A 13,517-nucleotide genomic window follows, 5' to 3' on the forward strand; every position below is an offset into this window, starting at 1 on the left:
CTAGCAACTTTTGGACCCATCTCTTCAGGTGCTTTGGGTCAATATTGAGTCACAACATAGACATCCATCCACCATCGGATGGCCAGACAGACCGGTTCGATGACATGCTGGAGGAATATCTCCGCAACTTCGCAACCGGATCACAGAAGCATTGGGTGAAGCTTCTGGATGCTGCCAACTGTGTTTCAATTCTCAAAAGAGTCATCATACAAACAAGAGCCCTTTTGAAATTGTTACCGGACAGCAACCGCTTCTCCCGCAAACGGTGAATGCATCAACCATGCCGAAATCTCCTCGAGCTGCCAACTTCTCGAGCGAATGGGAGCGCAACATGGAGATAGTGCGGAGCTATCTCATCAGGGCCCAAGAGCGGGCAAAAAGGTTCACCGAACAAAATCTTTGCTTTGCCCAACATCAACCAGGGGACAAAGTAATGCTATGCATCCCAAAGCGGTACTTGTTTGCAGAAAGGACCCATGACCCTCGGCTGCAACAAAAATACATCGGGCCCCTGCCCATTGAAAAACGCATTGGGAAGTCCACATACCAGGTCAAAACTCCATCCTGGTGGAAGATCCATCCAGTCTTCCATGTCAGCCGCATGAAATCATTGCTTCGCTACAACAGCAAGCTCAAAGAACAGAGGGGCGCAGACCTCCCATCCAACAACCATCCGAATCATCATCATCATCATCATCATCATAAGGCTCCGAGGACGGCGCCAACTCAGGTGGGGGAGAATGTCATGGGCTGCTTTCCAGACACGCCCCATGACCCCTTGGCCGCGCCCCATGGCGGCCTAGCAAGCCTCACAATGCCTAGCGCCATGGTCGGCCCCGTGGTCTTGGCTGCGCCAAGTGACAAGCGCGCATGTGCCTCTGTCGCCCCACCGATGCCTCTCGCCAGCGCCCAAGGGCTGGTCATTGACAACAGCGCCGCGCGCCCTGACAATGTCGCGCGCGCAGATCCTGATGCCTCGCCAGCGCCCAGCTGCAGGCCCATTCCAACAGCGCCTCGCGCACAGACCCTGATGCCAAGCACCAGTGCCCAGCCTCAGGCCAGCACATCAAGTGTCGCGCGCGCCCACAGCAACGCGCGCGCAGACCCTGACCCGCAAGACAAAGATGCTGCCATCGGACTTAGTTTTTCCTTGTAATAATCTAAGTCCTTTTCATTGTAATCATAGGCTAGTTTACATCATTTTCATTTCAGTGTGCTTCTACAGCTTTATTAAGACTAGTCTTGTAATGTTGGTTTATTTTTTTTAAGCATTATTAAGGGGGACCAAACAATCAAATATTTCAATCAGCATTTTCTGGTGTCTCTCCCCCTCGACACCGCATCATTGTAATCAGCATTTTCATTCAGCAATAAAATCATCATCATCATTCAAAACCCAATTCTCTCTCAGCTTCCGCAATTTGCTTACGACATTGGTTTTCCCGCACGGCACTGACAATCTAGTCTAGCGTGCGGCGAGGACCTCATTGGCGGACAGCAACCGCACTGACATCGGTTGCTTAGCCTTACGTTGCCCTTCCAAAGATCATCAGGAAGGCGTTGCGTAACAATTAGCATGCTAGGTAAAAGGCGGAATTCGATTATACTTCTGGACCTTGAATTTACTATTAGACCCTTTATCATTAAACCAGTAATTCGGGCGTTGTTCTATATGTCAAGTCAATTCTCTTAGCTTTCTTTTTCCTTGGAAAGTCAAAAGTATTTAAGATGTGATTTGTCTATTTCTCAATGTATTCAGGTATTTTGGAAGAAACAAATGAGTGAATTTCAAGTCTACATAGGGTGGAGTACATTGATGGAGTTGTAGTGTCTGTATTCGAACTTTAGCAGAAACTAGGACAGGCTTGATATACAAGCAAAACCTTGCATAATAAAATACTAGAAAATCTACTATCCGTAACTTCAAGAGTATTTCTTTGCATATATAAAACAAATAAGTTATATGTAGTTCTGAATTATTTTTACGTAAATGCAGCGCTATCTATTCCATTTCCTGTCTTTAATTTGATTTCAGCTCTTTAATTAGCAAAATGTCACTTTGGTTCCCACCCAACCCGCCCATTTAGAATATGAATAAATTTGGGTCAATGACACTCATGACCAGAGATGTGTAGCAACACTAAATCAAAGAAGACAAGAACCAACGTTTCAGAAGACGAAGGATCAATTTTCATGAATAGATGAAAATGACATATAAAGCGAACAATTCAAAAATGATATCATTTGACAACAAGCGGCAGAGTGAAATAATTAGGTTCGTACAGTCAAAAATAGTCTAGAATGATTTGTGGTCTCCAGTCGGATAAGCCGGAGTCACAAGAATAAAATGGCAACCTTGTATAGGTGAAGATCAGTCCACTTGTGAGCACCAAAAGCGCTCAAGACAAAGTTCAGAAGTAACACAGCCCCACACACCAAAAAATGGATTCATATGCTTCCTTCATTTAACCACTCTTTCGCCATCATGCTATACAGAAAACACCAACTAGAACTAATTTCTCTTTCGGTGAATAAATTGAACCAGACAAAAATTAACAGACAGGTGAAAATACTGTAGCCAACCCTTGATCTACTTCAATATGGAGCTTGTCATAGGCCATCAATGTCCTCTGCTCAGACTTGTAAGCTCCTCTACCTCTGGCAAGGACCTCACCGTCTGCATCAATAATCCCTTCCTTGTTTGGATCATCTGATCGTGGACCAGGCTCTAAAACAAAAGCCTTTACCTGTGGTTGTTTTAAATCAATGAGAAGCCTCAAGTTAAATCCTAATTAATGTACAAAACTTGTCTCTAATTTCAAAATAGTTGAGTTTTCAAAAAATAACTTATCTCTAATTTTAACACATAAACGCGAATATGCACGGGTTAAGGTTGGGGGTTGGGGTTATTGCAGAGGCGGACTCAGGATTTGAAGGTTGCGGATGCTCTTTTTGATTCAACCAAAATCTGTTTTGTATATAGGGTTCCCACTATTAATATATCACTATTTTCTAAAGACATATACATGTATACGTAAAAAATTTGCCAAACTTTACGGGTGCCAGCGACCCCTCTAGCTATTGCATAGGTCCGCCTCTGGGTTATTGTATTGCTGATTATTCAGGCAAAGGGTGTCATTGTTTAAATCAGCTGCTACAAAACCAAAACCTATTTGGTCAAGGAATTACATTACATTTTGATTGCACTACCAGACAAACATCAGAATTTGAAACTGTAGAAATGGGTACCCATCTTATCTAAAAGCTTAAGTTATTAAAGAGAGCACGGCTTTATTTACTAAATTGTATCTTTTAAATGCCCGCTCACGTGCATGTTTGATTTTTTTTTTTATGGGCCAAGCACATAAAAATTCTTTTTGATAATGGGTGGCAGTGATACTCGAACTCAAGACCTCTACCTGCTTTGGTACCATGTTGAAGTGTGTATGATCAATTCATCTAAAAGCTTAAGCTGATTAAATAGCACACTTTTATTTACTTAATTATGTCATCTATGAAACTTTCAGAAAAATGAAAAAAATAAAATTTCAGGTCTTATTTTAATTGGCGACAATAAAATGAATTGTAAGAGTTGTTCCAAAATATAATAAAGAAAAGGAAGAAAAAATAAACGCGACAAGAACTTGCATAATAGAAGTTACTTAAAGAGCTAAGATGATGAATCTAACCTTCAAATACAAGACATGCGGTGATCTAACATGACCTCCTTTATTTAAGTCACTCATCAATGCCAGCAAGGATAATTTTGAGCAATCTTTCATCACAACTAAGTCCAAGTAACCATCTGCAAACTGCACATGAGCGCAAAAAGAAAAAAGGAACTTCAAGATATGCTAAAACAATGAAACATGCAGCGGGAAAGTCGCAATTTAAGTATCCACAGCTTAGTGCTTCTAAAGAAAGAACAGAGGAAATGTAGTAGCTTGGTATATGCATCTGCAAGTGCAGGGCCTTTTATAGGTATGGGATTAGACATGTTCCTTCAGCAATGGCACTATAATGAAGCCATTATTGCAGAATATTCTACACATAAAATGCAGACTTATGGTTAGGAGAAGATAAAAGAAGAAAACTACCATGTCAAGTTACTACCTGCAAGAGTCCTAGTCTAAGCAGAGGGTTTTCACCTCTAGAGCATCATAAAACTTAATCAGTAAAGTTAGGCCCATATCGTGGCCCGTATTGTAGGAAGCCTACTTTTAGCCTACAGAAAGAAACTCATCTTTTTACGGCTAAGTCAAAATATTTATCTTTGACTCTATATTCAAAATGTGGAAAGGTAATTGATTGACAAAATTTTTTGCTTACTTATTACACCCAAAAAAAAAAAAAAACAATTAGCAGTGATGTTATGTTTGCACTGGCTTGGTGCAAAAGTTTGTAAAAATCTTTGATTACTTACCCAAAAAAAAAAACAGTATAGTGAAGATGCCCCAAGAATTACTTTAAATCAGGAGTTACCTTTAAAAAGTTTGGCATGAAAGATGCAGACACTCACAGTTATATTTTAAAGGTAACCCCTGATTTAAAGTAATTCGAAATAAGCCCTAGATTCAAACTACATATTACAGAAGCCATTCTATTTGGTATACTTTGAAAGTAGCACTGAGAGGAATCCGATCACAAGTTTAATGGAGGCAACATTTACAATTATGTCCAAAGAAACTCAACCAACCTTGGCATCGGGTGCTGCGAGAACATTTTCACCTCCCCAAGGAACATTATGAAGCCAGATTGAGACAAAAGGCCCCTCAATCTTGCGGTTGAAACCCTTCATGTCAAAAGCTGGACCACAATAGCAATTTTGCTGAACCCGATTCGAGTTAAGTTCATTAATTTCACCTTCAAGTTCAAGTGGTTCTCCAAAATTTTCATATCCTGGTGCAGCCAAAAATTTTATACAGCCATGATACCTTCTAAGACAAAATATCCGCTGTATTGCCTGGAAAAACAGTATGAGACTAGCAATTAAAAAGCAAACAATGATACTTTAATGGCTACAAGAACCACTAAGCACGTGATCAACTGAAGAGGCATTCTACTTTTTCTTTTCTTTTTTTTGTCCTCATACGAAAAGAGAGATGCAAGGGGGACGGAAATGGTGTCCATGAAGAAATCCGGGTACACAAAAAGCTGACCAAATTTCTGGGTCAGTGAAGCTCAAATATCGTAATGAGACCAAACCTTCCAAGGAAAGAGAAGGAGCAAGGAGTAAAGAGAGAGAGAGAGAGAGAAACCATGGAATGAAGTTGTATAGCAAGCTAGAGAATTTGTAAATAAATCGAGTGATACAATCAGGAATTTTAACTTCTGTCTGAAATATAAGAAAAATATATAATAGAGGAAACAGATGCAAAACATACATAAAAATCCATTCGAGCACTACCCATCCATCTATACTTCTCGGACTCTATATCTATATCAGCTACAAGACCTGAAAAACAAAGAGTCCTGTCAGATAGTTTAATCATATATCAATTTGCAATGAACTTAAGCAGATATGAAACAAAAACAGTGTCAAAGCCAGAAGAGCCAATGTCAAATATACATACCCCAGGCAAGCATTAGCACACTGAAAAACCTTTTCTGCCCCTGTGAAACTGTAGCTACATCTAGTGATCTTGTATGCCCTGCCATTGATCAAAGCATGCATAGAGAATTAAAGAGCTTCTTTGGTTCAACAGAAAAAGAAATGAAATTGAAACATCAGTTCGGCAATCACCATTTTAGTTTAAAAGGATAGCAATTATTTACCTCTAATAATAGCAAGAGTTGCGTTAAATGCAGTACAAGATTCACCGACAGAATCTAGAAGAGATTTTGCCATCCCATTTGAAGTGCCTGCATTGCATACACAAAAATGCAACTATAAGACAGTGGACGAAAGTAACAACATTGCTTACATGTGCTAAAGTTTTGGTCAAAAGCTATTAAAAAAACTATGCACATTATATTGTAAAACTTTAATGAACAGACGATGAGCGAAGCAGTAAGTCCCATAAACAAAAATCCTTGAGCATCAAGTGGATCTCAGGTTTTTACACATTTAAAGCCAAAACGAAATTCAAAGCTGAAAACGAATCTACCAAGATTAGAATTTATGTGGAATATTTGCGATCAGAGAAAGATTCTGGTGAAGGGAATTCATAAGGATGTCCAAATCTCTCTCTTGAACGTAAATGCAAATTTCAGTTCCTTACGCGCGAGGGGAGGGGAAGGTGGGGTGTGTTGTTTAGAATATTAGGGGTAAGAAGTTTCTAACCTGATCCAGCTGCCTCTACCAAATACAGTGTTATTGAAACAACAAGATAGGTCTTAATCAGTTAACTACTAAGAATGAAAAGGTTAAAGCTGAAAATTGTTAGCATATATTTGCAGCTATTAATCTGGTTTGTTGGCAGTTGAAGCATTTTCTTTGCTGGAATAAGTTGTTAAGTGTTATATACATCCTAAGGTGTCCTTGAAGTGCACACATTTTCTGTTAATAATTTGTTAGTTAGGGCTCCCTTCGATTCCCCAAGTAGGCTTCTCCTACTAAAGGACAGCCCAGTGCACGAAGTATCTCGCGTTCACGTAGGGTCCGGGCAAGGGCCGCAGCCCAAGGGGTATGATGTAGGCAGTCGATTCCACGGCTCGAACCCGTGACTTATAAGTCACAAGGAGTCACATACACATACACACACCCCAAGCAGAAGAATATCCAAAATGACAAGACATAGTTTGTCTTTGCTGATGTGTGTCATCGCACGTCTATTCTAGATATGTAGGTCATAGAAATGTGTGTCAGCACCATGTGCTCCTGACGACCTTTCAGAAGATAGAGTGAAGAATTAATCTGGTAATTAAGCGTACTATAGGTTTTTTTCCTTTTGAATAATGGTATATAGAAGTTTAGCAACTACAGGTATAAATCATGTAAAAAAAAAAAAAAAAAAAAAAAAGCTTAATTCGACAGACCATAATCATGTATATCAAGCTCCACAACAAAAGCTAATCAAAATATACAAACGCCAGCAAGAGAAGGAAACAGACCTGCAGGTATTACTCCAAGAGGCATCTTTATTGCAGAACTCCAATCCTCCCTTTCAAGTAGTCCATTCACTACCTACTAAAAATTGAAAATCAAGAAAGTAAGAACATGATGATCACTTGTATGATTATCATCATTCACCTCAGAAACGAATAGCCAAAAATTTTAAAAGACAGAGCCGGGCACAAGCCTCTTAAAACGCAGGATAACTGGAGAACAGAGATGCGTGTAATCTTGTTGTGGATTCCTTCAAAATCATAGTGGAGCAACTCTGAAGTTGTTCCAGGACTCACCTCTAAGACATTTCATCTACTTCAGTGCGATGTGTCTTAGAAGCTCAACATAACTCTTTGACTTTCTTTTATTTTCTCTCTCTTCTCTTTTTGGGGAAGGGGGGAAAATGTACAAAGCATCTGTGCTTCTCTTTTTAAATGATGTTCAGATGTTTCTATGTATACATATGAAGCATAAGAACAACATAGTTATATATAAGCTTTTTAATGTTTATTAATAAGTACTATAAATTGATCTTTGATTGTTTTACATTTAATCATGAAATTTATGAGTTTATTTCTTGGCATTAGCAATTCCTTTCAGTAAGTTAACAAATAATTACCCTGAAGATCTTAATGCACTCTCTAATGCACCTGAGTAAAAGTCTTAGGAAGAACTGACTGGTTAAGTAGTAAAATTTACATATCAGTTTTTCCACTAGGGTTCATCTTTGACATCTTTTAAATCAGAATTTTATATAGATTAAAATATCTTGAGCCTTACAACAGGAAAGGATAACCTTCCATTCAATAAACAAGCTAGGTATTCCATAATCAAGTACTATATGTCAAAAGAAGAGTATACTGCAAAATTGTTTGAGCCGGACTGATGGAAGGCTAAGACATCACTGCACAAGGCTAAACATTGCCTTCATTCGCATAGGGATAAGCACTGCCCTCATTATCAGTATAGGGCTCAGCACTGCCCTCATCTCACACAAGGCTAAGCACTGCATTCCTTCATTCTCGCATATGGCTAAGCATTGCCTATTTCCTCTATTGAAAATCAATATTGCCGCATCTCCGCATTTTGTGGGATGAAACATCGCCACATTGTCCGAAAGACAACAATAGGCCAGACAAAAGATAAAAAAAGAAAAAAAAAACATGACCAACCTACCTCAACCAAAATTCCATCCCCACTGACACAAAGAACTCCGTCGTAGCTCAAAAGATCCAATGAATGAGCGACTTCCTTTGCATGTAACCGATATTTAGTTTCTGAGAGTGAAAGATTAAGAGTATAAGGCATGATCATAGACTCAAGTAAAATCATTGAACAAACACCAGCCACACGTGGATAAGAAGATTCAATATTTCAAACCTTGCAGTGTGTAGTGAATATTTGCATCATCGAGTAGGGGCTTTACATCATCAAGAAATATCTTTGATGCAGATCGCTTTCCTCCATATGGATTCAGAAGTACAAAAAGTTTCTTAGGACGACCTAAAATTCCATGATGTCAAGTATTCTATATCATGTATAAACACCAAAATAAATAATAATAAAAACAAACAGAAGAAGATCCCAAGGGTGTGGCCTAGTGGTAAAAAAAGTGGGTTGAGAACCATGAGGTCTCAAGTTCAAATCCCAGTGAATGCGAAAAACACTGGGTGATTTCTATCTGTCCAAGTCTTGGTGGACAGAGTTAAATAATAACAATAATAATAATAATAACGACAACAACCAGAATAATGATGATATAACAATACCCTTCACTATCTGTAGTTAAGAGAACAGAATATCATTTTAAGCAAGACGAAAAGCAAAGCTTGCCAGAACGCAGAAGCGCCAACTTAACTAAAGAGAGTAAGAGACAGCTTCTTAGATTTAAGGAAAAGCAAGCTGGAAGCACTCCTTTTTTTAAATTAGGTGAGCACTCATTTGCTTTAACTTTTCTTCTATGTTACATACTATTACTATATATGCTAGTAGGCCCTGTCATATTCATGTTCTATCACACATCAGATCAAGACTTAAGACAAAATGAAAAGAGCAATCTTTAATTTTGGAAAAAGAACTTTGTAGCTGATTAACTTATTGAATCTCTGATGCTTAAGTATTAAAAATCTTACATTTTCTTCAAATGAACATTTTTCCCCCTCACATAAAGCCGCAGGACCTGATAATCCAAACTATTTTATCAAACTATTTTGACTCACCTGGATGCAGTGCCGGCCATAAGGTAAAGCCAATGAAGCAATGGCTTTAGGCCCCCAAATATTTAGGGCCCATTTTTAATTAATACTATAGGTTAATTCTATGATAATTTTTTTTCCAAAATATATTGAATATTTATGGTAAAATAGTATATAACAATCTTCTAAAAAAGAGTATTATTTAGCCAATGTGATTTGTGGCGACTAATAGTAAATTTACATTCTAATATTAATATTATTTTTCTCTTTCTCATAATAAAACTTGTATTTTATATTCTTTCTTTTCCTCTAACTAAGTTCTCTATTCTCTAAAAATAATAAGGGATGAAAGACGATAAAAACTTATTTGCATTGGATGTTTATACCAAGCCAATAAATTGAAGAAATTTGTCTTGCATATATAATTTTTAACACTTAATCATGGTTGAGTGATATGTATTTTCACTTTAGTTTATTCATTATATTCTTAAGGTTAAATACATAGTTAAGTATAAACTCTCAGTGCGGATGAGTTTTTAAGGATGAAAAGACATTGAATAAATTTAAATTGCTTCTTTTTCATTCTTTCAAGCACTGCAACAACAATGATATTTTATTCTGATATCAAGTTATGGACAAGAATTAGATTTTATTGTTCTAACTTCCTATTATTGTTCTAAAATTTATTATTTTGATATTTTTACCTCATAGTAGTATTATTTTTTTTATTATTATGTATAAGAATTCATATATGTCAACTATAATTTGACATATGAATCAGGTTATTCTATATGATTTTTTTTTAAAGCTTAAGGCCTCAAATTTTTTTTGGGAGAAATCAAAAATAGCCAGATTTACAACTGGTCGTTCAAAAATAGTCGAGTTTCAAAAGTAATCGAAATTTAGCCACTTTTCATGTAAAGATAAATCTGAGCGAACTGTTCAAAACCCGAAAAATACGCCAGTATATTATACTAGAGTTCCAGGATAAGTATGCTGGAACTCCAGCATAATATGATGGAGTTCCCGCATAAGTACACTAGAACTCCAGCATAATATACTGGAGTTCCAGCAAGTATAATTGTCCAGTATAATATACTGGAGTTTGGAGCACCGGTGCTCCAGTCTCTAGTATATTATACTGGAGTCAGCAAAGTATACCGGTCCAGCATAATATGCTGGAGTTCATACACAGGTGCACCGAACTCCAATATATTATGCTAGACTCTCCAGTCTCTAGTATATTATACTGGAGTCAGCAAAGTATACCGGTCCAGCATAATATGCTGGAGTTCATACACAGGTGCACCGAACTCCAATATATTATGCTGGACCAGTCTCTGTTGCAGCAAAATAGTGACTATTTTTCATTGACTTAGTAAACGCTGACTATTTTTGAATGACTAGTCCGAAAACTGGCTATACCGTGCTATTTTTACAAAAAAAATTGGCTTCGGGCCTCCAATGTTCTTGAGCCGCCCCTGCCTGTATGTAATTCAACCAAAGCTCATTGTTACTCTGAATGAATAATCACGCATTATAAGAGAATTATTCGGAAACATGAATTAATATTTTCATATGGTTCCAAATAACATTTCAGTAACTTTATAAATTGTAATACTGTAGTTTTAATAGAACATAAACTACTGCATTCCTCAAAGGTTATGTCGTCAGTTGTTACCGAGTGAATCGAGGACTGCTTGGAGTCTTTGATTCCAAAGCCGAAGAGAATCCTCAGATAATGGCTCAAAAGTGAAAGTCTTCCTCAACGGAGCTCCGCCGTCACCGGCGCAGCAAATTCCGGCTCCGCTCTCAATGACAGCCTTGATTTTGATCCGAGAACCTTCGACGACGAACCCTAGGACATCTTTCTCAATTGATAAACACCGGTCAGGCCATCGGAGTTGTCCTCCGGCAGTCAGAGTCAAGGGAACGACAATTCCGTTTATCTGAACCCGGTCCGACAGTACGGGAGCTCCGGTGTCCTTCGGGTCCATCGTTTTCTCCTGCTAATTAAGGCTCGTCCACTTTATTTGTAAGCTGAAAACCCGGTTCAGTGTACCATGAGATAAGACGTAGATTTTGAGGAATTTTGCTTGTAAATCGCGTTCCAAGGAAAGTGTACACGTAAATCTTCTACTCATGAGACCCACAAGTTGACATGTGAACGGCAAATATTGCCAGTCCTAGTTTGTTTGGTCAACCTTCTTTTTGATCAAAGTGTTTTTTTTTTTTTCAAAAGCACTTTTGGCTAAAAATTAAGGTGTTTGGCCAATTTTTTGGAAGAAAAAAAGTGCTTTTGAGGAGAAGCAGAAACAGTTTTGGAGAAGCAGAAAAAAGTAGGTTATTTTCAAAAGTACTTTTTTTGAGAAGCACTTTTGAAAAAAATATATTTAAAAGCAGTTTTTTAAAGCTTAGTCAAACACTAATTATTGCTTAAAAGTGTTTTTCAAACTAATTAGCCAAACACAAATTGTTTCTCACCCAAAGTAATTTTGAGAAAAACACTTTTAAAAAAAAGTATTTTTCAAAATAAACTGATTTTTGCAGCTTGGCCAAACGGGCTATAAGTCACATAAGTTTTTCAATCATTTTCTCACCCCAAAGGACTGCTTAGACCTCCATCTCTTTGGCTTCATATTTAAGCTTTTTCAATTTTTCTAGTGCATCTTCTATTTGCAATTTAAATTTATGAATATGGATTTGGTTAGCTATACTATTTAGTGCAAAGATTGTTGACTAAATATTAATGTACTATTTTTTTTAGTACGACATATTTTTATCAGCATACTTTGCTCAAGATGTTAAACCGGAGAGAATTTCATTCTAAGATTTTTTCGCTTCTCTTTTTATTTTTGTGATTTCGTTTTTTTCCTAATACATTACATCTTATAACTTTAATTTGGTATGATACTTCATTATATATTCATTTTTCTTTCTTTTGCTTCGATATACTCCAACAATTTCAATGTTTTGGTTCCATAGTTTTAGAATTCTGCTTATTCCAAATACTCCATCTCCTTCATTGCATATAGGAATATAGAAAGTAAAGAGGAAAAGATATGATCAGAAGAATTGTATGAAATAAGTGAATTTATCTAGTTAAGGCATTCTTGATTGATTGAGAATAATATATTACTTACTTTTGACGTGCACTTTGTAATATTTGACATAAGATATTTTAAAATTTCCATGTTGCTTCAGTAGAATTTTTTGTAATTAAGTCAAGAAAATTTAGCAGCGCATATAATTTAATTTTTTTGGCCATATTTGTATAGTACATATAATTTTCAAATGAAGGACATTTAATGAGCCCTCTTTTCTCAACCCTGCTCTCACAAACATAAAGACCAATATCAATAAATATTTGATTATCGAATATTAACTTGAGATTATTATAGGAATCAATAAACTTAAATCCTTGGATCCAACTCTTAACAAAACATGACAACGTGAGGCAAATTTGAGATTTGAAGATCACAAAATATTACTCTATTTACTACAAACCTATCACTGGCGCCAAAGAAAAAATATGGTTACGGTTCGTTAAATGTGCTTTGGATTAATTTAAGTTCTTTCATGAAACATTTTCTTATGAACCAGTTAAACCAAAATAAATTCACTTCAGTTTAATCTATTCTTTTAACTCAATTTCAATTAAATAAAAAAATTAAAACTATATTTTAAATAAGAAATTATACCCCTTCAATTCAAACATAATGTAATTAAATCTAAGCTACAAGCAAAATGTGATAAAAAATTTTAAACAGCTAGGCCGCATATTGCTTCAGCGACCTACTGTTAATTGACACAGAAGTGAAGGCTGTCCAGCTTTTGAAATTATTATGAGCTACATTTTCTACTTCATACTTGGATCTTTTCTTGCTTGTTGAACGCAATTTTGAATAGACTTTGAGATACAAGCATGCCCAGTATGGATTTAATTATATATATTTGTTCTTGCTTCACAGCATTAATTATAAGGCAATTCGATAGTTAGGATTTATGAGTTAATTTCACTGATAATCACTCAACTATGTTTCAATTTCACTAAAGTCACTCAGCTATTTTTTGTAACTTAAAAGTAACTAAATTTTCATATTGTCATTTAAAAGTCATTTTGGCTCAAACCCCTACCATAAATATGACATGACATAAAATTTAATGAGAAAAATCCAAAAATAAATGTTACATAAACTTAAATGGATTATAGCCACTTTAGATCCATTTCTTCCTTAATGTGATTTGACCCATAACCTAAATATTTTCAATAA

At 36.5% G+C, this 13,517-nt stretch overlaps 1 protein-coding gene across 1 annotated transcript; it reads right to left on the minus strand.

Annotated features, from left to right (window-relative positions):
* Positions 1 to 2,188: 2,188 nt before the first annotated feature.
* LOC107831053 (sphingosine kinase 1) lies at positions 2,189 to 11,341 on the minus strand. The gene is made up of 10 exons (XM_075250314.1): positions 10,925 to 11,341; positions 8,429 to 8,551; positions 8,221 to 8,325; positions 7,054 to 7,122; positions 5,776 to 5,862; positions 5,574 to 5,651; positions 5,385 to 5,455; positions 4,697 to 4,963; positions 3,690 to 3,812; positions 2,189 to 2,747 (listed from the first exon to the last, which is right to left on the minus strand). Exons 1-10 carry the CDS (start codon positions 11,238 to 11,240, stop codon positions 2,553 to 2,555), a joined length of 1,434 nt encoding a protein of 477 aa, XP_075106415.1. The 5' UTR covers positions 11,241 to 11,341; the 3' UTR covers positions 2,189 to 2,552.
* Between the last annotated feature and the right edge of the window lie 2,176 nt (positions 11,342 to 13,517).

The sequence above is a fragment of the Nicotiana tabacum genome, chromosome 3, assembly GCF_000715075.1.
Source record: "Nicotiana tabacum cultivar K326 chromosome 3, ASM71507v2, whole genome shotgun sequence".
NCBI classification, from domain to species: domain Eukaryota; kingdom Viridiplantae; phylum Streptophyta; class Magnoliopsida; order Solanales; family Solanaceae; genus Nicotiana; species Nicotiana tabacum.